Source organism: Coregonus clupeaformis, unplaced genomic scaffold (assembly GCF_020615455.1).
Source record: "Coregonus clupeaformis isolate EN_2021a unplaced genomic scaffold, ASM2061545v1 scaf0493, whole genome shotgun sequence".
Lineage (NCBI taxonomy): Eukaryota > Metazoa > Chordata > Actinopteri > Salmoniformes > Salmonidae > Coregonus > Coregonus clupeaformis.
The window spans coordinates 63,631-90,227 of NW_025533948.1; the positions used below are offsets into that span (position 1 = coordinate 63,631).

General features: G+C 42.9%; 1 protein-coding gene, 1 long non-coding RNA gene and 1 pseudogene across 3 annotated transcripts; 2 read left to right on the forward strand and 1 right to left on the reverse strand.

Annotated features, from left to right (window-relative positions):
• The window catches only part of LOC121559412, a 39,510-nt pseudogene that overhangs the window by 3,145 nt on the left and 9,768 nt on the right, over positions 1 to 26,597 (forward strand).
• LOC121559418 lies at positions 2,872 to 8,334 on the reverse strand. The gene is made up of 4 exons (XR_005998771.1): positions 7,747 to 8,334; positions 7,062 to 7,229; positions 3,937 to 4,048; positions 2,872 to 3,091 (listed from the first exon to the last, which is right to left on the reverse strand). It is a non-coding gene; the product is annotated as an uncharacterized LOC121559418 (long non-coding RNA).
• Positions 15,155 to 19,275, forward strand: LOC121559417 (sialic acid-binding Ig-like lectin 11). 2 transcript variants are annotated; one of them, XM_041872639.1, is made up of 8 exons: positions 15,155 to 15,672; positions 15,842 to 16,237; positions 16,543 to 16,863; positions 16,973 to 17,236; positions 17,367 to 17,663; positions 17,840 to 17,966; positions 18,184 to 18,265; positions 18,419 to 19,275. In XM_041872639.1, the coding sequence occupies exons 1-8, from the start codon at positions 15,456 to 15,458 to the stop codon at positions 18,812 to 18,814; spliced, it is 2,100 nt and encodes a 699-aa protein (XP_041728573.1). In that variant the 5' UTR covers positions 15,155 to 15,455; the 3' UTR covers positions 18,815 to 19,275. The 2 variants fall into 2 exon arrangements, with proteins under 2 accessions (XP_041728573.1, XP_041728574.1); XM_041872640.2 differs by lacking the exon at positions 15,155 to 15,672 and having other exon boundaries at positions 15,803 to 16,237.

A 26,597-nucleotide genomic window follows, 5' to 3' on the forward strand; every position in this document is an offset into this window, starting at 1 on the left:
GCGCGTCGCCAGCCTTTTCCCACCAGTGCCTACACCACGCACCAAGCCTCCTGTGTGTCCCCAGAGTCCTGTGCGTCCTGTTGTTGCTCTCCGCACTAGCCCTGAGATGCGTGTCCTCAGCCCGGTACCTCCAGTTCCGGCACCACGCATCAGGCCTACGGTGCGTCCCCAGGGTCCAGCATGCCCTGTTGCTTCTCTCCGCACTAGCCCTGAGATGCGTGTCCTCAGCCCGGTACCTCCAGTTCCGGCACCACGCATCAGGCCTACGGTGCGTCCCCAGGGTCCAGCATGCCCTGTTGCTTCTCCCCGCACTAGCCCTGAGATGCGTGTCCTCAGCCCGGTACCTCCTGTTCCGGCACCACGCACCAGGCCTACGATGCGCCTCAGACGGCCAGAGTCTGCCGTCTGCCCAACGGGGCCTGAACTGTCCGTCTGCCCAACGCCGTCTGAACTGCCCGTCTGCCCAACGGCGCCTGAACTGCCCGTCTGCCCAACGCCGTCTGAACTGTCCGTCTGCCAAGCGCCGCAGGAACTGCCCGTCTGTACTGAGCCTGCAAAGCCGCCCGTCTGCCATGAGCCTTCAGAGCCGTCTGCCAGACCGGAGCCGCTAGAGCTCTCCGCCAGACAGGAGCAGCCAGAGCCTTCCGCCAGACAGGATCAGCCAGAGCCTTCCGCCAGACAGGATCAGCCAGAGCCTTCCGCCAGACAGGATCAGCCAGAGCCTTCCGCCAGACAGGATAAGCCAGAGCCTTCCGCCAGACAGGATCAGCCAGAGCCTTCCGCCAGACAGGATCAGCCAGAGCCTTCCGCCAGACAGGATCAGCCAGAGCCTTCCGCCAGACAGGATCAGCCAGAGCCTTCCGCCAGACAGGATCAGCCAGAGCCTTCCGCCAGACAGGATCAGCCAGAGCCTTCCGCCAGACAGGATCAGCCAGAGCCTTCCGCCAGCCAGGATCCGCCAGAGCCGTCCAGCCAGGATCCGCCAGAGCCGTCCAGCCAGGATCCGCCAGAGCCAGCTAGTCAGGTACTGTCCCTTAGTCCGGTGCTGCCCCTTAGTCCGGTGCTGCCCCTCAGGCCGGTGCTGCCCCTTAGTCAGGTACTGTCCCTTAGTCCAGTGCTGCCCCTTAGTCCGGTGCCGCCCCTTAATCCAGTGGGGTTTAGTTGGGGGGTGGTCATGTGGAGGGGGCTACGGAAGCGGATAGTGACTAAGGTGGGGTGGGGACCACGACCTGGGCCAGAGCCGCCACCATGGACAGACGCCCACCCAGACCCTCCCCTAGACTGTATGCTGGTGCGCCCGGAGTTCGCACCTTTAGGGGGGGGTACTGTGACACTCTGGCTCCAGGGACTCTGATTGTGGAGCCAGGGTTGTTATTTTCATTTAGGGTGTATTTCTATGTTGGATCTAGTTGTTCATTTCTATGTTTGGTTTTGTTGTTGATTAGTCATATGACTCCCAATCGGAGGTAACGAGTGTCAGCTGTCGGCTCGTTATCTCTGATTGGGAGCCATATTTAAACTGTGTGGTTTCACCTGGGTTTTGTGGGTTTTTGTTCCTGTACAGTATTTGTAACTGTGGACTTCACTAGTCGTCTTGGTTTATTGTTTTTGTCGTTCGTGTACTTTTCTCTAATAAAGTCATGTTCGTTCAACGCGCTGCGTTTTGGTCTCCTTCGCTCATTGACGACCGTGACACATAGCCTTTCCAAACCACTGTTTTCTGCTTCATCGCTTCTCTGCGTTCTTCTGTCTCTTTTTCTCTTCCCTAACTCTTGCACAGCTTAAGACAGAGCTTCTGGGCTCAAAGTTTACCTCCATTCTAGAGGAGAGCACGGATAGGTTCTAAACAACCCCACCCAATCCCAACTCCAGGTCTCAGTGGTAGACAGCATCCCTCACTCATCCCAGACAGCAAAACTATATGATCGCCCTAATCTACAATATTACGATTTACCATTTGGCCCAGTTTATGTAATTGTTCTGACATGGTTAAGTCACTAGACCTAATGGCAGAGCATTCAAGATGTGTTACCCAACATTGAGACATGCCAATATGGATATCCGGTTAGTAACTCTTACTGTCATCGGTTCTCTTGAACGCCTCATGGGGGGTTTATTTATTTCTAAACCTGGAAACAAAATGGAGAAGCGTTGTTCATGTCTTATCTAATTTGTTTGTCACATACTGTGTTGTAAAGCAGATTTGTACTTTCTTTATTTGGTGGTATTCCTTATTAGTTTTGTGATCTTTGACATAATAATTCCGATCAGAATTCTGCAATCTTTCTGCAAGTTAGCACTGTTATTACTTAATGACAATAAGAGCTCTATGATGATGTTTGATCACTCTCTTTTATTTTACAAGTCTATCCCGCCTCAAGCAAAGCCATCTTTCTTTGGTTCCAAACAAATGAAAAATAATGTAAACAACAGAGAATGTGACCAGCTCAGTTTATCTATATAGTTTGTTATCTGTACTCTTATACCCAAAACATTAAGGAAAATACACCCTGAATACGTTCTATATCTCCATTTATTAGTATTACTTTATTGATACAGTATGTGACAATTATTCCTCCCACACCACCCCTCATTGTTTGCAGTAGATACATACCACAAAGCTTTTTTTAAAACCATTTCACTTAACAATATTTGCAACTGTGGTGCCTTGATTATCTATATAACATTTTGATTAAAATAGTTGAACATGAGGAAGATATCAAAAACTTGTAGCTTCCTTAAGTGCTTTTACATAAAATACAACATTGTTCGGTTATAATGTAGCTTTTTTTTTTGCATAAAATCCTGAGAAATTCCTCCGGGAAAAAGTTTGAATTCATTCACATAAAAATGCTTTCAGCGCTCACACACACAAAAAAAAACTTAAAGTAATAGAAAATAATTTACATTGAAATAAAATAGCAAAATCAAGCCTCTGAACGAAAGGCTAAAATAAAATAGAAGTTTATCACAAGCAGAGGATCATTGGGGATTCGGAGAGATGATGTCATATTCGGGAGACACGTCTGCCTTGTCCAATTAGATGTAGGTACTATCTTCTTCTTTAGCTCTCTTCTTTTCACCCTTTTTGCTATTTAAGTCACAAAAACATTGTTATCTGAGATGATTTTAGAGCCTATTTGTGCAGTTCTGAAAATAGTAACAAAAAGGAAGCATCTACTGTACAGTAAGTTGTAACCCGTTTTTTAACATTAAGATCACTTTATTGGTCAATTGCACACAAGGTCCAACTGAAATTTTACTTCTGCTTTTAACCCAACCCCTCCGAAAGACACACATACATAAACATTCGGGAGAGGTGTGGGAGGGCTGCCACACTGTGCGGCAGGTTGATGTTTATTGTCATGAATCTTGCCCTGGAAGCAGAACGGAGCGAATTCCGCTAGATGGGTCAGCTGCAAAGATTTTTGGTCTTAATTTTAAGGTTGGGGTTAGGCAATAGGATTAGCTATGTGGTTAGGTTAGGGTTAATTCGGTTTATGTCAGCTAGTGACCACTCTGCAGAGCTGCTTCCAGAACAAAATTAATGACGAAAGAAACTAACCTGCCACTGGGGGTTGCTCAAGGGCACAACGGCAGACAATTGCATCAAGGATTTGATACCAGCAACCCTCCGGTTACCAGCTCACTTCCCACCAGACTTTTCCCATCGGACCTGGAATTCGAACTGGCAACCCTGCGGTTGCTGGCTCGTCTCTCTAACCGCTAGGCTACGTTCTTTGGTTTCAACTTTTAGTTTGCCAAACAGAGCTAAAAAGTTTTCATGGATTATAATTTACCTCTCTCAGACAGTCCTGCCTTGCATAACGTATTGATAAAATAAAAAGCTAAATATAACAATAAGAATTTTATGTCTCCTAACCTTATGCCAAATGTCCCCTTGTGTGAAACTGTGGGGTTGTAATGTTGTCTTACCATTTACAAGGACTGGTCAGATAGACAAGGAGGGCCACATTAAGGCTGAGGGACAAGCCAACGATTATCCAGAAAAAGACTGCAACATCCCTTTTCTCTGACCCAGGGATATCTATGGGAAGTGATACAAATTAATTGGTACGAAAACACTTTGTTTAACTTATCCAACACTATTCTACTTTAGTTCTACTCTTTACCCCACTAGACAAGTTTCCATCCAATTGGCGACAGATTTTCATGCGGAATGAAATGTGCACGTTTCCACCAAACTGTCATACCCTGCAGGTGTCGCCCATCTTCCCCATTATCCCCAGTGTATTTATACCTGTGTTCTTTGTTTGTCTGTTGCCAGTTCCTTTTGTTTCGTCAAGCCTACCAGCGGTTTCCCCTTGCGCCTGTCTTGCTCAAGTTCCTGTTTTCTAGTTTTCTAGTTTTTTCCATTCTGCCTGCCCTGACCCTGACCCTGCCTGCCTGCCATTATGTACCTTTTGGACTGATCTGGATTACTGACCTCTGCCTGCCCTTTAACTGTCTTTTCCCTGCCCCCTGTTTTTGTAATAAACTTTTGTTACTTCGCTGCTGTCTGCATCTGTGTCTTCTCCTGAAACGTGATACAGACCGACTTGTTGCAGATATAATCGGTGCTTGATGACATAGTGCACACAAAATGTACTTTTTCACTTAAGTTGTCATGTACCTAATAATTCTACTAATAGTTTTGTCACAAACTGTTGCGTTAAATAGATAATGTGCCTACTCTGATCTTAGCACATGCACTTTAGCTAACAGCACCCAGATACCATGTGGTAGGCTGTGCTGGTAGGCTAGTCTACATGATGAGATTATTATGGATAAGAGCAAGAGTATTTTTATTTGTCAAACGGCAGCCAAGCATCGATCATGTCACCAGAATAAGACCCTCGATATTTATTGGAAAGTAGCATCAAGATAACCGTACACTTTCACCACCCTGTGAGGTTCATAATTTATTTAATTTGTAGCCTAATAAACTGTATGGTTTCCAGAATTGTAGTGGAGGACCACACACCATATCATTGCTTGACTCCCATGTTTAAACTTCGATATTATTTCAATATTTGCGCATGAAGGCGTTTCCACTGCCATTTCTCGCATAATGAATGTTACAGACACAAAAATATCTCACCATATCGAACGAACAAATGATCTGCCTGCATTTATAAAATTGTATCGAAACTTCCTGTTTCCATCATAGATGTCATAATTTTTTTTATACGGTATGACTTTACTAACATAAAAATTGTGGATGCAAATGTGGTAACTGACATACACTACATGACCAAAAGTAAGTGGACACCTGCTCGTCGAACGTCTCATTCCAAAATCATTGGCATTAATATGGAGTTGGTCCCCCCTTTGCTATAACAGCCTCCACAACAGCCTCCACTTCTGGGAAGGCTTTCCACTAGATGTTGGAACATTGCTGCTGGGATTGCTTCCAATCAGCCACAAGAGCATCAGTGAGGTCAGGCACTGATGTTGGGCGATTAGGCCTGGTTGGCAGTCGGCATTCCAATTCATCCCAAAGGTGTTCGATGGGGTTGAGGTCAGGGCTCTGTGCAGGCCAGTCAAGTTATTCCACAGCGATCTCAACAAATCATTTCGGTATGGAACTTTGTGCACAGGGGCATTGTCATGCTGAAACAGGAATGGGCCTTCCCCAAACTGTTGCCACAAAGTTGGAAGCACAGAATCGTCTAGAATGTCATTGTATGCTGTAGCGTTAAGGTTTCCCTTCACAGGAACTAAAGGGCCTAGCCCGAACCATGAAACAGTGTGCTTTATAAAGAGGTGATTATGAAACTACAGTTTATTCAACTCTACATAAACTGAGAATAAACAACATATAATAAGCAGTCGCCTCTTTAGAACACACATTGTTGAAGAAAAGTTTACAATTAAATCACACTGCCAGATTGTAATGAGATTAATGGTGAATTTTGCACTTGACACAACTTTTGTACTATGAAAATATCATCCTCTATGTCTGTGTGATTTGAGCTGAATTTGAGCAGAAATTAATTGGTGATTCTTCTTCACTCAAATTGTAAAATGTAACACTAGTCCTATACATACACAGCACGTCACAGTATATTGAAGTGCTTATGTGTCAGGCTCCCTTCAGCTTGGTGTAGTATGGGGACCTCCATCTCTATCTGGCCAACTACATTTCTGCTGACACACTCCACACTGCTGTTCTTGTATTCTGAGGCAGACATGGTGATGGTGCTGTTCACGGTTTGGGCACTCCTGGAGACACTGTAGCTAATATAGACCCCTAACATTGGCCAAGCAATCACTGGTAAGGGAACCCCCTGACTGACACATACACAGCTCAGGACCTCTACTTGGACCACACACACAGAGCCATTCAGGAACTTTGGATGGTCTAAGGAATACAAATAAGTACTTTTTACATTCAACATCATGAGATATGGCTTTTTTACGTAACAGAGACTCTTGAAGAATGAGCACTGTACTATATTTTGATAATGAGGGAATGCTCTGAAAGGTGAATGTTCTTAAATTTTACAGTTAAAGTCACTTTTTCTCCACTGTAATGTTGACCTTCCTGTAGAAGCCCATTCTCTGCTGTTGATGGATTATCCTCGAATACATGCCTAGGTTCTCTGTCCCTCTCCAGTCTATGCCAACAAAATCTTCTTCTTATCTTTGCAGGTCATTTAGTTTGAGTGCATATACTTTGCAGGTCAGTGTGGCCCACTCTCCCTCTGTGAGAGAGGGTGTCTCCACAGTAGGCTTCTTCTGAGTTAGAGCTAAGCAGAATAGGTGAATTTTGAACACTTTGACAATTCATTTTTCAAACATTTTCATGCAGATTATACTTTGATGTGAAGAACATGATTAATATCGTTTGGTAGTTCTGCAACAGCGACAAAATATGCTGCAATTCAACATTATTAGAATTCAGAGTGTGTAGGCTACATTGATTCTGACTTGGACACATAAGGTGACATTTTCCTCAAGCAAAGACCTGTTTAAAAATACTGTAATACTCATTATAATCTGCTGCGTGATTTAAGACAGTGAAAGTAGTATATTTGGTGACATAGTTACTTACGTACCAGACACTGAGACTCGCACCCTCTCAGGAAAAACATACATTTGATCATCTCCCAATGTTATCTTGAATCTATACTCTCTTTCTCCTTCTTGCAGGTCTTCGAGTAAAAAGCTGCAAGACCTTTTAGGACCTCTCTGGAACTGCCAATCAACACTGCACAGCTCTGCATCTGTTTCAAATACAGGTGTAAGTGGATCTCCTATGAACCAGACTCTGCGTACGTAATCAGTAATGTTGCCTGGGTACGTGAATTTACACTGTCCAGCCTCTACTGTAACGTCCTGGGTCACTGAGATGGAGAACTCTGTACCTTTCTCTCGAGGCTCTATATATCTTTTTTTATAGTAACACATTTACATTTGACTAGCCAAAGCTTACAAAGACAATAATCTTAATCCAAAACATGTTACTTGACTCTTCTGTCAAGTCATACAGCATTATACTATACATATGCACTGACTACAGGTTGCTGTTATGAACCAGCAGATAGCCACGGTGCAGATCTCAACCATTATCTTCTGTTATAACAGGACTTAAGGAATCAATATTTATGAGACACAAATCTATGCTGTAATAGAGAATATACAATTTGTTTCCGTAAAGAGCTAACCAAATGCACAAACGATTAATCACTTCATAATATGCTGCTAAATGACTCTTGATTATATTGTTATAAATCAACTTACCTCTCTCTACTGTGTACCAGCCCTCTGCCTGTCTCACTCAGGTCTCTCTGTTCGGTGGCGATCTTCTTCTCTGATACTTGTGAGCACATTTACAGATATATTAAAATATTGTCTGTCATTACTGGCTGCAGGGAATGTAAAAACATCTGTAGACGTCAGAGTTAAGAGTCAGTATCTGTCTTTAGTTGCCCCATTTCACAACCTCATTTTGTGGTGAGACAATGTAAACTGTAGCACAGTACAACACTGTGTTACTGTCAGCACAATTAGGCACAGTTGTAGATGTTTCTAAAGTCAGCATAAAGTAACATAAAATATTGCATTGACATTCAGGCCCTTGGTATAATTGTTTTTTCAGTCTTTGCACTAATGCATGAAAGCAGTTCATATTTCAGATTAAAATAATTGTGCATATGGTTCACATTGGTCAGTTATTTTATCCCGGGATAACGCCTCAGTTTTTAATGCATCTCAATGTATTACAATAACAACAAAAAGCAAACCAAAAGTAATTGGTAGAACATACACAACTTCAATATTTGATGCTGCTGGTTGATATTCATTAATAGTTCACAAAAATATGGCTCAAGATATATGGTCCAACACATTTGACACCATGGTTGTGATACAGCTGTTTTTTTGTGATACAATAAAGAGTTTATTAACCATCCAATGTGCAGGCTTCCACAATGCTTATGTACAGTGCCCCCTTTCTGATTTTTGCATATTTTTATCACTGAATGTTATCAGATCTTCAACCAAAACCTAATATTAGATAAAGGGAACCTGAGTTTACAAATAACCAAAAAAAAGTGATACTTATTGTATTTATTTAATTAACAAAGTTCTGCAACACCCAATTCCCCTGTGTGAAAAAGTAATTGCCCTCTTACACTCAATAACTGGTTGTGCCACCTTTAGCTGCAATGACTGCAACCAAACGCTTCCTGTAGTTGTTTATCAGTCTCTTACATCGCTGTGGAGGAATGTTGGCACACTCTTGCGTGCAGAACTGCTTTAACTCAGCGACATTTGTGGGGTTTCAAGCATGAACTGCTCGTTTCCAGTCCTGCCACAACATCTCAATTGGGATTAGGTCTGGACTTTGACTAGGCCATTCCAAAATGACAAATGTGTTGCTTTTTAAACATTTTCATGTACACTTGATTTTGTCGACAAGGGTCCCATTATGCAAGGTGAAAACCAAATACTGCATTCCACAGTAAGAACCTTATATCAATGGTCAAGCACGGTGGTGGTAGTGTGATGGTTTGGGGATGCTTTGTTGCCTCAGGACCTGGACGACTTGCCTTAATAGAAGGAACCATGAATTCTGCTCTGTGTCAGATAATTCTACAGGAGAATGTCAGGCCATCTGTCTGTGAGCTGAAGCTGAAACGCAGCTGGGTCGTTGTGCAAGACAATGATCCAAAACACACAATCTAGTCTACATGAAAATGGCTAAAAAGCAACAAATTTGAAGTTTTGGAATGGCCTAGTCAAAGTCCAGACAAAATCCCAATTGAGATGTTGTGGCAGGACTTGAAACGAGCAGTTCATGCTTGAAAACCCACAAATGTTGATGAGTTAAAGCAGTTCTGCATGGAGGAGTGGACCAAAATTCCTCCACAGCGACGTGAGAGACTGATCAACAACTACATGAAGCGTTTGGCTGGAGTCATTGCAGCTAAAGGTGGCACAACGAGTTATTTAGTGTAAGGGGGCAATTACTTTTTCACACAGGGGCATTGGGTGTTGCATAACTTTGTTTATGAAACAAATTAATTAAGTATGTAATTGTTGTGTTATTTGTTCACTCAGGTTCCCTTTTCATCTAATATTAGGTTTTGGTTGAAGATCTGATAACATTCAGTATAAAAGATATGCAAAGATAGAGAACATTTAGAAAGGGGGCAAACACTTTTTCACAGCACTGGGTTTATATTTGTGCCATTACAATGGTTGTATATATATATCAGTTGAGTATGTTGTTTACCCACTTAGGTTTACCCTCAATTTCTGTTCAATTCCATTCAGTTTGACTATGACTTACAATGGCTAGAATAACTCTACAAGGCTTTTCGTTTAGGTACCAACTGTGTGAGTAGCTGTGGTTTGGTGCATAATGATGAGGGACTTTGGAAGGCATTTGCAGGAGTAGCCACGAGGTTGTGGCTTAGGCCTCCAGAAATTCAGCCAAAAGGAAGGCATATCCAGAGACCCTTATAATAACGGGTATTGTAAAAATAGCTCACTATACTGTCCTTACTGCAGCACAGGGCCTACTTTTGAGACCTGAAACTAACACCACTTTTCAGCAGCAACACATATATTAAAGGGAACATGGGGTAGAGTTTAAATGTAAGTAAAGATGTAGGATATCAATTTGATAATCACCCTGTTGCAGTAGAATTTTCCGGGGAATGTAAAACTTGTAGTGTATTTGAGGTTTAAAAAAGCTTCTGAAGTTTGTAATTTCCACTTTCAAATTTCACACTTGATTTTCCCTTACGAAAAATGTGTCAACCCCTACAAAAATATCCATTAATTATAATCCACATAATAATTCACATTTCCTGTTGCTGCAGGATTATTTTCCTGCTGTAGAAAGCTGCCTAAAATTAAGATCTCAACAAACAAATATATAAAGGCCTTATGGTGGGGGTACTTTAACACATTTTCGAAGTGTAAAGAGGAAGTTAACTGAGGCCCACAGAGTGCTGTGAGCTGTTGTCAAACTCTGCAAGTCTAACTAACAGATCTGGGTAAAATAACTAACACACGTCATGGAAACTGCGCTGAAGACCAAGAAGGCATGATGGCTTTTACAGTAATATTGTTTTTAGAGGAATTGCAGTTAGATCTTAGTATGTACAGTAGTTGTCAATTATGTTGATCTATGACTACATGCACATTTACTTTACAACTACACAACATGACACTGAAATTCATTTGACACAATTACTACACACTACTGATACTTTATCAGGTATTGTTGCAACCAATTTCTTCCTCTTCAGGCTGTGATCAGTAGCGTTATTGTCATGACTTCTCTTTATCAAATCAGAGTAATGTAATAGTGAAAGAGTAATCATCACTCTTCAAAAGTGGGTCTGATATGTCTGAATAGTGAGTGAAAGATTGTGGATTGAAGGAAAATATGTTACTGGTTTTGAATAAGGTACTAATTAATCATTAAATACACTCAATACAGTCCAGTAAGCTCTGACATTGATAATAGGATCTGCAGAGAAGAATGGGAGAAACTCCTCAAATACAGGTGTGCCAAGCTTGTAGCATCATACCCATGAAGACTTGAGGCTGTAATCGCTGCCAAAGGTTCTTCAACAAAGTACTGAGTAAAGGGTCTGAATACTTATGTAAATAAGATATTGACGTTTTTTATTTTTTATCAATTAGCAACATTTTCTAAAAACCTGTTTTTGCTTGTCATTATGGGGTATTGTGTGTAGATTGATGAAGAAGAAAAACGATTTCATCAATTTTAGAATAAGGCTGTAACCTAACAAAATGTGGAACATGTCAAGGGTTCTGAATACTTTCCGAATGCACTGTATAAGGACACCTAGGTTTGGACATGTGGGAGGATTTGACAGCATAGCGCCATTTCCCTCATGACTGCAACATAGGGACCGGGGAAATGTACGTTCATCACTCACCACTTTAGAACATCAGATGCTCCAAAAAAAAAAAAAGTACTGTCTGCATGTGTAGGCGCATATTGCGTCATGATTGCAAGGTGTCCCAATATATTTTCCAACTGTCTCGAAATATGGTTTTAATGTCCATTCTAGAATGCCCATCTAGCCAATAAGAAATATTGCTGTATTCAACAATGCTATGGTATAATTAAGTGATCATGTCAGAGAAGCCGGTGTTTGGAGGATATATTGGCACATGCCAATTTATCCTCTAAACACCGTCTTTGAGGGCATTATCACTTTTATACAACGGGTTTCCAAAATATTCAAATAATGATTGACATATTTCCATTAATAATGTAATTTTGATGAATTTATTCATACTATTTAATCCTTCCACAAGATATAGTCCCGACACAAATCTAGGGTTAGTGCCCAAGCCGGCTGGTCATTCGTTGTATCGGTTCGGTTGCCAGAGACGTGACCCAGGATTCAGACTTTTTGTTCTGTTTCTATGGACCCACTCATTTGTTCAAAATGTTCCATTGCCATAATGGCTGGCAACGTTATTATCCTTTGCTTGCTAGCTAGCCAACTACGGCTAACTTAGTCACGTCAAACAGTGCAGACAGAATAACAACAATAGCTTAATTTGCATTTGTTTAAGCTGTTTTCTAGTGACATTTATTTGGATACATCAATATCAATGAGCTAATGAGGCGCGATTTTGCCTGGCATTGAAAATGCGCTCTCTCGTCAGGAGACTGTTCTTCAGATTAGCTAGCCAACAACACAGCTAACACAATCACTTCAAACTAAAGCTGGGAAGACTGCAAACTATCTGCAGTTTGTTTCGTTTGACCTTTTATCAATTTACATTTCTTTGTATATATCCATAAAAATGATGCCAGGTGATTCATGATTTCTACTGGCTGAGCAACGCTGCCTGCGAGTCTGTCAGTCAATCAATCACATTTACTTCTATAGCCCTTTTTACATCAACAGATGTCACAAAGTGCTATACAGAAACCCAGCCTAAAGGTATATACCAATCTCCGCTGTTGAAAACTAAATGTTGGTCTAAAAGAAATGTGAGATAATGTCTAGATGCTTTTTATAGTGGAGATCAAGTTTATAAATTGCCTGGCTGGGCTGATGACAGTGGATTGCACAGTCAGATGGAACAGAGTAAATAGGCATTTTAACATTATAGATTTAGCCGGTGGTAACTTGTGGAATAGACACCGGCTGGAATGCGGTTTTAACCAATCAGCATCCAGGATTAGAACCACCCGTTGTATAATATTCTATATCTGACTGAGTTCTAATTGCGCCTGCCTCTTTGCGAATGAGTGGAATCATGAGCAGTGGTTTGTTCTTTGTGTTTGCTTGTGTTCCCCGGATTTGCCTCCCAGGTTTGCCTTTTTAGGAGCACATTCACCACTCTCTCAAATGGCTAACTCTGCCCTCTCGCAGCACAGGCCGAGGGCCTGAGATGTGAAACGAGCTACCCCAGCTCAAGTATGCAACTAGAGAAGCTACTGACAGTGCGTTTGGGAGATGCCGGACAAAAGGCCATTTTAAAACCATCCCGCATCTCCTGCCGTGTCTACAGACATCCCCAAACAAACAAAAACCAACTATCGGAGAACTGGTAAATAGTCGCTTATAGGCCTACAGTCAGTCAGGTGGCAAGCTGCCGGCAGGGACTTCTATTGCAATAATGTTGAATGGCTCTCTGGCTAGTATTGCTTAGCCGGCTAGTAGGATGAAGTAAGAATCTAACGTTAAACAGAGAAAGGAGCAAAAAATAGGCTACATTTTCACAATAACTTTGCTTTACAGAGAGTAGGCTATTGAGACAGACAGTGATGTGGCGCTCAGTGGTGAGGTTGAGGCAGGCTGAAATGCATGCAGGAGGAAGCAGAGGAGACAGAGAGAGAGAGAGGAAGCAACCAGAGACAACCAAAGGCAAACAATGCAGTTCTAAAAATGTAATACGTTTTCGTTTATATTAGTGGTTGTTCGTCTTATCTTGATTGCCCACTGGAGTTTATAGTTTACCCATTATCCGCCTTTTTTTTACCACTACATCACTGGTATTAATACAGAATCATAAGTAATATTCTAATACATCATGTGAATGTAATAATATGATCATCTGTGTGCGCCATTGATGTCTGCTTGTGCGGAGCTTGATTAGTAATGCCTAGGAATACAAATGTGAACACTATAATTTGAGAAAAGTGATACGCTATATATACAAAAGTATGTGGACATCAATTCAAATTAGTAGCTATTTCAACCACACCCGTTGCTGACAGGTGTATAACATCGAGCACACAGCCATGCAATCTCCATGGACAAACACTGGCAGTAGAATGGCCTTACTGAAGAGCTCAGTGACTTTTAACATGGCACCATCATAGGATGCCACCTGCCAAGTGCTGAAGCGCATAGCGCGTAAAAATCGTCTGTCCTCGGTTGCAACACTCACTACTGAGTTCCAAATTGCCTCTGGAAGCAACGTCAGCACAATAACTGTTCGTCGCGAGCTTCATGAAATGGGTTTCCATTGCCGAGCAGCCGCATACAAGAGCACAAGCTTTATGTAGGCCCTAACAGTTTGTGGGCACCGTTTGTCACTGTTATAGTGCAATTAATGTATTGTTTAGTGTTGTGTTGTGTAGTGGCTTTGCTGGCATGCAACCCCCACATGTTTTGAGTTTGCCTCACAAAGATTTACATTCCAAAATCGCCACTGGTAAGAGTACAGCCTCAGTGTTCACTGTAAACGTGCACCGAAAGATGCACAAAATTCTCACAACATTCAAATTTCCGCTCACAAGACTTTAAATTTTCTCTGCGCCCCAAAAAATTGGAAGGAAAATTGGCTGGGCGGTATACAATACAGAGGGACTTCCTGGATTGCAGCACCGGGTTAGAGGGAGGAGTAACAGACTGGGGACATTAAGTGACACCTCACACCCACCAGAGACTCACACAAGGCTCCTGATCAACAGAAGGAGAGAGCACACTGAGAGAGAGAGAGAGAGAGAGAGAGAGAGAGAGAGAGAGAGAGAGAGAGGAGGTAATGTGCTGATTAAGTCTTATTCTCTGCATGGCTAAAACAACTTTTAAAGTAAATGGGAGAAGAAAGAAAACTCTCTGGACATTACTTGAAATTATTTAACAAAACGAGTAACTCCTTGGTCCTCGGTAGAAAATAATGGTACTTTGTTACAATGAATATCCATGTCTAATATTTATGTAATTGCACAGGCTAAATCTATGACGTTGAAATGCCTATTTACTCTGTTCCATCTGACTGCGCAATCCACTGTCTCATCAGCCCAGCCAGGCAATTTATAGACTTGATCTCCACTTCAAAAAGCATCTAGACATTATATCACATTTCTTTTAGACTAACATTTCGTTTTTCAACAGCGGAGATTTGTATAAACCTTACTGTCTGTCTCTCCAACATTTGCAACATTGTTTCAATATCCACATTCGATCTCCAGCTGTCCCATAGTAATCAACGTTTCGGGAGTTGGGAGTCGGGAGTCAGGATGAGACAGAAAGGAAGGCAACTTTTCTCAGCCAGTCGAAATCATGAATCAGCATCAGCCGGCTTGGGTAGCAACCCTAGATTAGTGTCGGACTATATCTTGTGGAAGGATGAAAAACGATTTATAAATTAATCAAAATTACGTTGTTAATGAAAATATGTAAATAATTATTTTAATATTTTGTTAATCCGTTGTATAAAAGTGATAATGCCCTCGAAGCCAGTGTTTGGAGGATATTTTGGCACGGTTTGGCGACCCTCAACGAACAACACCCATGCCAATATATCCTCCAAACACCGGCTTCGAGGGCATTATCACTTAAGTAAAGCATTACTAGGACTTTGACATCTTCTCTCTGTGCATTCAATTAAAGTTGAAAAAATGTGCTAAGAAGGTTGAAACAATCATAAACGTGTCATGAAATCTTCAAGTCAGATTTTCTGAATGCCTATGTATTCTCCTTACACAGCTGGGAATGGGATGTGTAGTTATTCTCATAACACTAGTTATCATGCTATTCTATACTCTTTCTGTGCTCAATCCTGTGGACACAGACAAGGTGACCAGAGAGAGAGGTGAAAGAGGACAGACCCTGGTGTTGTGGTTGATTCATCGAGGCAGTGGAGGCAGGATGTGGGTCTTCATGTGGGCAGCTCTACTCTTCTCTCTGACAGAGAGAGCAAGATGTCAACGTAGGGTCCCTTTGGTCATTAAAGTATTGTTAATATTGAAATCATTAGTAGGCCTAGTTGTATAGATGTGGTAACACATTTTAATCTCAACTGATTCTGTATCATCAAAAATATTAGTAACAAAGTGCTTTCTGCATTACACATGACTGTATTAATGTCCCTCTATCAGAACAGCCACAGCCACCACCACACACAAAAGCATCACCCTGGACCATCACCTTCAGTCCAGCAGAGATAACAGCAGAGAAGGGACTATGTGCTGTTATTTCATGTACTTTCACTCACCCTGATAACGCCAAGCCTACCACTGCAATATGGTTCAAGTGCTCTACATATGGCGAATGTGTTCAGGATAAAAATAGAATTTTCCACTCCAAAAATCCCTCTAAGGCTCAGGAGGGTTATAAACAGAGAGTGTCTCTTCTGGAGACAGACCTGACAAAGAAGAACTGTAGTGTGATCATCAACGACATCAGAGAGAATGACACTGGAGCGTATCAATTCAGAATGATAGGAGGACCATTTACATTTACATACCCACAGAAAATGAAAATCACTGTGACAGGTACAGCATGACTATTACTGTAAGTTATATTGACATGACAATTACTGTACTTAAATATGAACGCTGACTGTAACATACAGGTACATATCTCCAATTCATAAATGCCAAGATTCCCCTCCCCAAGTCTCCCTTTCCAAAGTCTTATTTTTTCTAAACAATGGTGGAATGTTTTTGGCTTTATTTGGAGCAGTTTTTACAGGGGTAGCATAGGCATGATGCTGTCACACTGCGTCTGATTATATTTCTCAGATGGTCAGGTACATAGATGAAAAACTCACTTCTGAGTTTGTATTTCCTATGTTCAGCTCTGACCCAGAAGCCCTCAGTGTTGACTCCTACTCTGACAGAGGGAGAACCAGCTACTCTGACCTGCACTGCCCCGGGGATGTGCTCTGGAACCCCTCCTCACATTACATGGGCATGGAGAGGAACAGGAGACAACATAACTGAGCTCCAAGAAAATACCGCCATACAGGAGAGAGAGGATCTGGCCAGCGTCACAACAACCCATTTCTCAAATTTGACATTTACCCCCTCAGCTAAGGATCACAGCACCAATGTCACATGTCTGGTGACCTTCAATGGCATTGTCACCACTAAGAAGACACTGAAATTGAATGTGACACGTAAGTACTGTACATTATCTGACCTTCATTTCACAACACATGCTTTCGTTGTGCTTCAACAGTTATATTTCATGAACATGATTAACTGTGTATGCACTTTGTTTTCTAGATGTGAAGGAACCCAAGATCTCTGGTTGTAACACAGTGAGAGAGGGTGATACCCTGAATCTGACCTGCAGTGTTGACAGCTACCCACCATCATCATCTAACATCACCTGGAGTAAGAAGGGGAAAACAGCTTTTGATCAGAATAGCTCTGGACTGGCCACTCTCACCATCTCTAACATGACAAGAGAGCATGCTGGGGAGTATGTGTGTACAGCTCAACACCCCAACAGGACTCTGACAGCTTCCGCTGTTGTAACTGTGATGTGTGAGTACAAACAGCACTGTACAAACCTGATTGAAACATTTAAGTTGATATGAGACGCAATCATTCTTATCTCGCATGATGTTAACATCAATCTATCACTGATCTCTCTCTCTTCGCTGTCTTTTTCCAGACCGTCCTGTGATGCTCAATGGCTCTGGGTGTGTGGTCCAAGCAGAGGTCATGACCTGTGTGTGTGTCAGTCTGGGGGTTCCCTTACCCCTCATTGAGTGGCCATTGCTGGAGCTCAACACAGAGAAGTACAGCCTCACTACATCAGTGTTCGGGTCCTCAGTGAATAGCACCATCAGCCTGCCTGTTAGAAACCACACCCACAACACCACTGTGGAGTGTGTCAGCAGAAATACTGTGGGTGTAGTGAGAGGGAAGTTGCAGGAAACGCAAAAAGAGAACCAAGAAAAGCAAGGAGGTAAAGATATAAGTTAAGTAACTTTGTTAGAGAGCTCCATCTTCCCAATCGTACCCAATATGTGCAATGTTTTGGATTTCAGTTGGAAAACCACATAATGAACCCAAAAAAAAATCTTACAGAGGATATGAAGTCATGTAGCCACTTCTAATACGTAGTTGTTGTTTTCTTTTTAGATGAAGTATTGGAAGATATACTGGCAATGCTGTCAAACCCAAAATTGATTACTGCATTTGTGATTGGTGCATCATTTACAGCTATCATTGCCTGTATCGTCCTATGTTTGAAAGGGACATTTCAAAGGTACATGTATTATGTTACTGTAGTACAGCTAGTATTCACTGAGCATGTTGTTTTAAAAATCAATTACAGATTGTCTTTGGAAATTCATATTTGCTATCACGAGCATCAGATATACTGTCCAAAGTGCCAATGCCTTTCACCACATTGTAATGGAAGTGCTTGCTTAACACTCCAAAATACAGTTATTGAGATATTTCATTTGTAATATTATCCTTAGACAAAAAGAGAGGATCCCAAAGGACTCAGACTCCAAAAGCCCTTTCATGAACCTGGAGATGGTGGCATGTGAAGACCAACAGGTGCAGTACCAGTTTCTTTCTTTATTCAGCTTTACCAACATTCAGTTAGCATTGACATGCCAATAGGAGTTGATAAGACAGCGTAAACAGATCTGGGACCACCAAGCTAACAAAAGACTCATAACACTGTGCTTTCTGTAATGTACTCCATAGACGGATACAGGACAGGCTGTGGGGGGCGAACAGACCCCTCTGCAGGTGGAGCTGAGGGAGGGAGCTGAAAATGGAGGGCCCCATACCAGTGGAGCCACGGGAAAATCTGCCACAGGGGAAGAACCCAAAGAAGTGGACTATGCCAGTATTGACTACTCCCTACTGAAGAAGAAGACTCCTGAGGAGGCAGAGAAGAAGACCACCACCACAGAGTCAGAGTACGCCAAAATCAAACGAGAGAAGAAGAAAGATGGGGAAGAAGATGAAGGAGAGGGGAGTGGTGTGATGGAGGAGGAGGAGAAAGAGAACAGCAAGCCAGCAGCAGAGACAGATGAGGATACAGCGCTTTACTCCAACGTCAAGGCTATTATGGGTGGTTGGAATAGCATACAGTAGTATGGCTTCTATTATACAGCCATGTGGTGTTCTCTCATATTCCAGTTTGAATGATTTATGATAATACAGAGACTTTGTTTAATAACTGAAACTACTGTAGTTAAAAGTTTTGGTAAATGCTTTATTTTACAGCCCTGTGTCAGATGGTACTGTATGTGCCTGGTGCTTGTACATTTTAAATAATAATATTTTCTAGTAATGTTTTTGTGATGTTTTTCAAGGAAGTGTAATTTTTCTTTTGTAATGATTGTTTTTTGTCAACATAGAGAAGGACTGACAAAGATGTGGTTTGGAAAAGTAGAGTGGTCAAACTTTGTCTTGTTTTTCTCCTCTTTCCTTTAATTTTTGCATTTCGATTTGACAAGGGGGTGGGGGATATTAGGTATACTGAACAAAAATATAAATGCAACATGTAAAGTGTTGGTCCCATGTTTCAATAGTTGAAATAAAAGATCCCAGAAATGTTCCATACGCACAAAAAGCTTATTTATCAAAATTTTTGTGCACAAATTTGTTTACATCCCTGTTAGTAAGCATTTCTCCTTTGCCAAGATAATCCATCCACCTGACAGGTGTGGCATATCAAGAAGCTGATTAAACAGCATGATCCTTACACAGGCGCAACTTGTGCTGGGGACAATAAAAGGCTGAATGTGCAGTTTTGTCACACAACACAATGCCACAGCAGTCTCAAGTTTTGCGGGAGCGTGCAATTGACATGCTGACAGTAGGAATGTCCACCAGAGCTGTTGCCAGAGAATTGAATGTTCATTTCCCTACCATATGCCTCCAATGTCGTTTTAGATCATTTGGCAGTACGTCCAAATGGCTTCACAACCGCAGACCACGTGTAACCACGCCAGCCCAGGACCTCCACATCTGGCTTCTTCACCTACGGGATCATCTGAGACCAGCCACTCGGACAGCTGATGAAACTGTAATAAAGCCCTTTTATGGGGAAAAACTCATTCTGATTGGCTGGGCCTGGCTCCCCAGTGGATGGGCCTGGCTCCCAAGTTGGTGGGCCTATGCCCTCCCAGGCCAACCCATTGCTGCGCCGCTGCCCAGTCATGTGAAATCCATAGATTAGGGCCTAATGAATTTATTTCAGTTGACTGATTTCCTTATGTGAACTGTAACTCAGTAAAACTGTTGAAATTGTTGCATGTTGCTTTTATACTTTTGTTCAGTATAGTATGTGTGTTTGTAACCATTATATTTCTGTACATAGAATGCTGATATACTGCAGAAAATGTTGGCAAAATGTAATAAAGAATTGTCATTTTGGGCTAGCCAGAGAGGTCAAATGAAATGAATCAAGAAAAAAAGTACATTATGCTTTTAAAAGTTGTGTGCTATAGACAGGTTTGTTGTCTAGCAACAAAATAGACGTGTGCACAACTATGGGGCAAAACAGACGGGTAGGCTTAGATTGTTGACAACATGTAAACTATATTTAGTCTCTAATGTTTATTAAAAATATAAATACATTTGCACAATGAGAACTTCTTGTCTCTCAAATACATTGTTACAGTTGTTGGTTAGCTAGCTAGCTAATTTTTGCATATTAGCATAGATGTGACATCAGTCAAAATACCTCAAAACATGACATGGTATCAAGAACAAGATAAAACTAGCTGAAACCAGCCACCTACAATTCACCACATGGCAGCTTTGTGTCATTGTTGCTAGCTATCTGGCCATCCAGAATCACGACAACACACAGCCTTCTGACTCATTGAAGCGTGCATATCGTTTTCGTGGCATTGTCAGCTAACCCGTCTATTAGAATATTTTTCTATTAATAAGTGTGCATTATTGCAGTATTGTTTTTTTTTTGTTTATTCAGACACTACCTCACTTTTAATGGTTTTGTGTATTTCCATTTGTTTGTTTTCTGAAATCTGTCCAAAGCATGTAGAAATTGTGTATGTTTTTATAGGCCAAACTAAAATCTGAACTCATCATGATTACTAGAAGTTTAGATAGCTGGCCGGTAGACTAATTTACCAATCTAAAACATCTTTGCTGACATGGGCTAATTGTGTGACCTTAAGTGACTTACATAACATGAGAAAAACTGCTGATGCACAACCAAATTTCGAAATTGCACCTTGTGTATTCTACTATTCTAACTCTCAACAGTAAGTTAAAACCTGATTGAGTCCCCCCCCACACACTGTTTTTCTATTATTATATTTTTCTCTTTGGAAATTGATCCGCGGGCCTACAAAAGGGTGACCGCCGCCATCTGCCCAGCCCTGGTATAAATGTTAATCACAATTATTATTATTTTATTTTGTAATGTTTCGATAGAGTAAATGAAAGCTTTATCTTGGAAGTGAAACAGAAATGCTAATACATAAATACACCCTACTTCTTTCTTTCAATACCAAACAGCGAGAATGCAGTGTTTTTCCTTTGTTGAGTGTAACAGGTTGAAGAAGAGAAACTATCCTGTCACAATCAAGGTATTCTTAAAGAGCTACCGGACAGACTCATTATAAACACATATATTATTCCTCAGGTTTGGACTAGAAGAACATGAAGATGTAAAACATGTCCCTTTGTCACTGTTTCCATTCAAACAAACTGGGAAAGGAATTACACACTTTGAAGATTGTTTCAGAGGAAATAACGTTGCCTACACGTATTTATCCTTCTTGCTCAGGAATCAAATATTTATGTCCAGAGAGGGAATTTGTCTTTATAGACTTAATTTTTTTAAATAATGTGTTTTTACCTAATGCTCAATGGTTGTACTATTGACTCACAGACAATGAAAGCTCTGTTCATGTTTTAACTTGTTTGAATTGATACCATCGTTGTCGTCATTACATTTCAATGGGTGGCGCTGAGATCAATGGTTATTACACTGCCGCCTATTCCACACATTTGTACGGTTTTGTGTGCACTAAAAGAAAAGACAAACGGTTAATTTACAGATTACATCACCTGCCACTTGTCAGTGTGAGCATCATGGACTCTGTTGTGTGTATGTTCTCAAACTCATACTGGATTAAGGATGGGATTACATGATTAGAATGATCCACTCACAGTACAGAGCCTGTAAATAGATCTAGCAGACACAGTCAGCACACTTCACTTGTATTGAGGATATACAGTATCTGCTATTAATCATTGGGATGTATTTCCCTACTAAGGTCTGCCCTTAGGTTTTTTCATCCAGGTCAAAGGTAAGGCATAGGTAGTAGCATACATTAGTACTGTAGACCAGACAGTTAGTTGGAGCTAAGATTGTGTGTTTGTTTACCTAACACTTAGAATACTTTTAGTTTTGCCAATTAAGCATATTTATATTCATACATTCATACATTGAACCTCCTACATTTTGATACAATGTTTTATTAGCAGGCTGAGATGTTACTACTTATCCCCAAATGAAGCAGTTAGGGACAGTGTTTCCCAGGCCTGAAGGGCTGCAGTGCATGTCAGTGTTTGTTATTTCTTTCTAATCAGAGACAGATAAATAGGTCTGTATTCTGGTGTTTGGACATTCATTGACTTGCCAATCAATGATGAATTGAACTAAATAAATCATGTGCCTAGGTGTTAGGCCTACTGCTGATAGGTAGCTCTCTCTGCTCTCTCCCTCCCCTCTGTCTGTCCTTGATTGCAGGAGTGAAGTCTGGTGTGCGGGAGTCAGGGTTCCAGCTGCAGCTCATTCACCATAATCACCTCAGCCTTTAAGACCCGGTCAAACTTACCACTCATCGTCAGATCATAGTCAAGACAACCATGTTAGTCTCGCTGCCGACTCAACCTGTCTGTTTTCGCTCTTGTGTTTTTTGGACTGTTTATTTACTTTTTTCTCCTGTGCCACAGATATTTGGAACCTGACTCCTGCCTCCGCTTCACTCCTGCCACCACCATCCTGCTCTCCACTATCGGGCCTCTCCTTTGGACTCACCACGGACACTAGGACATTACGGTACCACACCTGCCCTGACCTGGATCTGTACCCTCCCTGTAACCTGGACTTGCTCTTCCCCATTTATTGGAAACCTGGACTATTGAACATTATAATAAACCTGTTAAAACTTCTCTGGCTTGGTGTACTTGTCTGCATTTGGGTTCTATCCAGTTAAATCATAACAGTATGATCTGACCAACATGAACCCAGCAGACAGTAGCTCGGATACCACCCCAGAGTGCACTCAAATTTGGACTGCCATAGCCAATCAGGGCATTCTACTTGGCCAACATGATACCCTGTTTAAGACGATTGCTGAGGACAGTCAGGTGCTGCTTAATCAGGTTCAATTACTCACCAATCAAGTGTCTGTCCTTACTACCCCTTCAGCCCAGATCAGAGAGCCTTTTGTTCCTGCTCCAGAGCGCTATGACGGGAACATGGGAACCTGTGGCGATTTTTTTGACTCAATGCTCGTTAGTGTTTGAACAACAGCCCTCACCTACGCCTCAGAAAGAGCCCGTATTGCCTACCTTATCAACTCTACTAGCGGTTCCGCTCGTGCCTGGGGATCCGCGGTCTGGGAGAGTCAGTCGGACATTTGCAACGCTTACGTGGCCTTCACCACGGAGATGAGGAAGGTTTTTGACCACCCGTACGAGGCAAGGAGGCTGCGAAACGGTTGTTTTCTCTTCGGCAGGGGGCTCGTAGTGTGGCGGAGATGGCAGTGGAGTTTCGGACTTTAGCAGCAGTGAGTGGTTGGAATGACGAGGCATTACAAGGAGTGTTCATCAATGCTTTGTCTGAGACTTTAAAAGATGAATTGGTGTCATATGATGAATCGCCTACGCTGGATAATCTTATTTCACTCACTATCAGGTTGGATAATCGGATTCGGGAGCGCCGCCGGGAGAGGAGTGTTAGTTCCAAGCAACCTGTCTGTCATCAACAAACTCCTCCCTGCATCGTCCCTACGGAGAGAGCCGTGTCTTCCCGAGTCGATACGAGGAGCACTGAACCCGAAGCCATGGAGGTGGGTCGTGCACGGTTGTCCTCAGAGGAGCGTGCACGTCGTATTCAGGCTCGGGTCTGCCTGTATTGTGGAGAAGCTGGTCATTTCGTTCCTTCCTGCCCAGTTCGTCCGGGGAAAAGGGCCGGCTCATCATTTATGGGAGAAGTTTTGGTGAGCCGAGCAGCGGATTCTTCCTCTTCTCCCGCATTCTGCTCCAGGCATCCCTCCAGTGGCAGTCCCAGAATTTCTCTGTTAGTGCGCTGATTGACTCTGGTGCCGACGAAAGCTTTTGGATAGAGAGTGGGCTCAACAAATGGATTTGGAGACTGTTCCTATGGACTGTCCGCTGCAGGCTAAGGGTCTAAATGGACAATTGTTGACCCGCATTACCCATCAGACTGTTCCTGTTTGTCTTAGAGTGTCGGGAAATCATCAGGAGAACATTCAATTCCATATTATCGACTGCCCACAGACTCCCCTGGTCCTTGGTATCCCCTGGCTCATAAAACACAATCCACACATTGATTGGGTGACAGGTAGCATTGTTTCATGGAGCACATTTTGTCATGTGAATTGTTTGTGTTCTGCTCAGACTCCTGCCAGTACTGTGCCTCAACCTCCACTGGAGTCCATGGATCTTTCTGCTGTTCCTGACGTGTATCATGACCTGGCATCCGTTTTCTGCAAACACAGAGCTACTTCTCTTCCTCCTCACCGGCCTTACGACTGCGCCATTGACCTCCAGCCAGGAGCCCCGCTCCCCAGCAGTCGCCTGTACAATCTCTCCCGGCCGGAGACGGAGGCTATGGAGAACTACATTCGGGACTCCTTGGCGGCAGGTATTATGCGTCCTTCCTCGTCACCTGTAGGAGCGGGATTCTTTTTTGTTGCTAAGAAGGATAAGACCCTCAGACCCTGTATTGATTACCGTGGACTTAACAACATCACCATTAAGAACAAGTATTCTCTGCCTTTGATTAATTCTGCTTTTCCCCTCCTTCATGGTGCTACCATCTTTACGAAACTGGATCTACGAAATGCGTATCACCTGGTGCGCATTCGTAAGGGTGATGAATGGAAGACTGCCTTCAACACACCCTTGGGACATTTTGAGTATCGGGTTATGCCTTTTGGGTTGTCTAATGCCCCTGCTGTTTTTCAGGCACTAGTCAATGATGTCCTTCGGGACATGTTGAATCGGTTTGTTTTTGTCTATCTGGATGATATCTTGATTTTCTCAGAGTCCTCCCAGGAACATGAACTGCATGTGCGCCAGGTGTTGCAAAGGTTGTTGGAGAACAAACTGTTTGTGAAGATGGAGAAATGTGAATTTCATGTGTCTGAGACCTCTTTTTTGGGTTACATCATAGCTCAGGGGGAGCTGCGGATGGACCCAGCTAAGATCTCTGCTGTCACGGACTGGCCAGCTCCCTCTACCCGCAAAACAACTTCAACGATTCCTGGGGTTTGCGAACTTCTATAGGAGGTTCATCAAGGACTACAGCCGCATTGCGGCGCCACTCACCGCTCTCACCTCCATCTCACGACCGTTCGCTTGGAATGAAGGGGCCGAATCAGCGTTCGAAGAACTGAAACATCGCTTCGCCTCGGCTCCCATTCTGATGCAGCCGGACCCCGACCGCCAGTTTGTCGTGGAGGTGGATGCATCCGACACTGGGGTAGGTGCAGTGTTGTCACAACGTTCTCCTGAAGATAACAAACTGCATCCCTGTGCTTTTCTCTCAAGGAAACTTTCTCAGGCAGAGAGGAATTATGATGTTGGAAATCGTGAACTGCTCGCCGTTAAGCTGGCTCTCGAGGAGTGGCGACATTGGTTGGAGGGGGCGGAACAACCCTTCATCGTTTGGACGGATCATAAGAATCTGGCTTACCTCCAGTCAGCGAAGCAGCTCAACCCCCGTCAAGCCAGGTGGGCACTATTTTTTGGGAGATTCAATTTTTCTCTGTCTTACCGTCCTGGGTCACGCAACGTCAAGCCTGACGCCCTGTCTCGTGTTCATTCGGCTGTGGATACTGGTAGTAACCCTGAACCCATTTTGCCTCCTACCTGCAGTATTGCAGTCATCACATGTGACATCGAGGGGATTGTTAGACAGGCTCAACATCATCAAGCTGACCCTGGGAGGGGTCCTCCTAACCGGATGTTTGTCCCTGAGTCTGCTCGCTACAGGTACTTCAGTGGGCTCACTCGTCTCCCCTTACCTGTCACCCTGGAGTTTCGCGGACCCTTGACTTTGTGCGACGGAAGTTCTGGTGGGCCACGATGGAGGCGGACACTCGAGCCTTCATTGCTGCTTGTACGGTATGTGCACGAAGTAAAAACTCCACCCAGGCCAGCGCTGGTCATCTACGACCTCTACCTATACCCAGCCGGCCCTGGTCGCATATCGCTATGGATTTTGTCACTGGACTTCCCCCTCATCTGGTAAGACTGTCATTCTTACGGTGATTGATCGTTTTTCTAAGTTCGCTCATTTTTTGGCCCTACCTAAACTGCCCACTGCCAGAGAGACGGCTGATATTTTGGTTGAACATGTGTTCCGCTCTCATGGTCTACCCACGGATATTGTCTCTGACAGGGGTCCCCAGTTTGTCTCCCAGGTGTGGAAAGCTTTCTGTAAAGCTTTGGGCATTACATCCAGCCTGTCCTCTGGATATCACCCCAGACCAACGGGCAAGCCGAGAGAGCGAACCAGGAGATGGAGACCGCACTTCGCTGTGTCACTGGGTCTAACCCTGGGTCATGGAGCTCCATGCTCCCCTGGGTGGAATATGCTCATAACACCTTGACTAACGCTTCCTCTGGTTTGTCTCCT

Excerpts from the sequence above, each read along its gene's own strand:
- LOC121559417 (XM_041872639.1), top strand. The coding sequence starts at position 15,456 with ATGGGATGTGTAGTTATTCTCATAACACTAGTTATCATGCTATTCTAT. Across the intron at positions 17,664-17,839 it reads GAACCAAGAAAAGCAAGGAG|ATGAAGTATTGGAAGATATA; the intron begins GTAAAGATATAA and ends TTTTCTTTTTAG. Across the intron at positions 18,266-18,418 it reads TGGCATGTGAAGACCAACAG|ACGGATACAGGACAGGCTGT; the intron begins GTGCAGTACCAG and ends TGTACTCCATAG.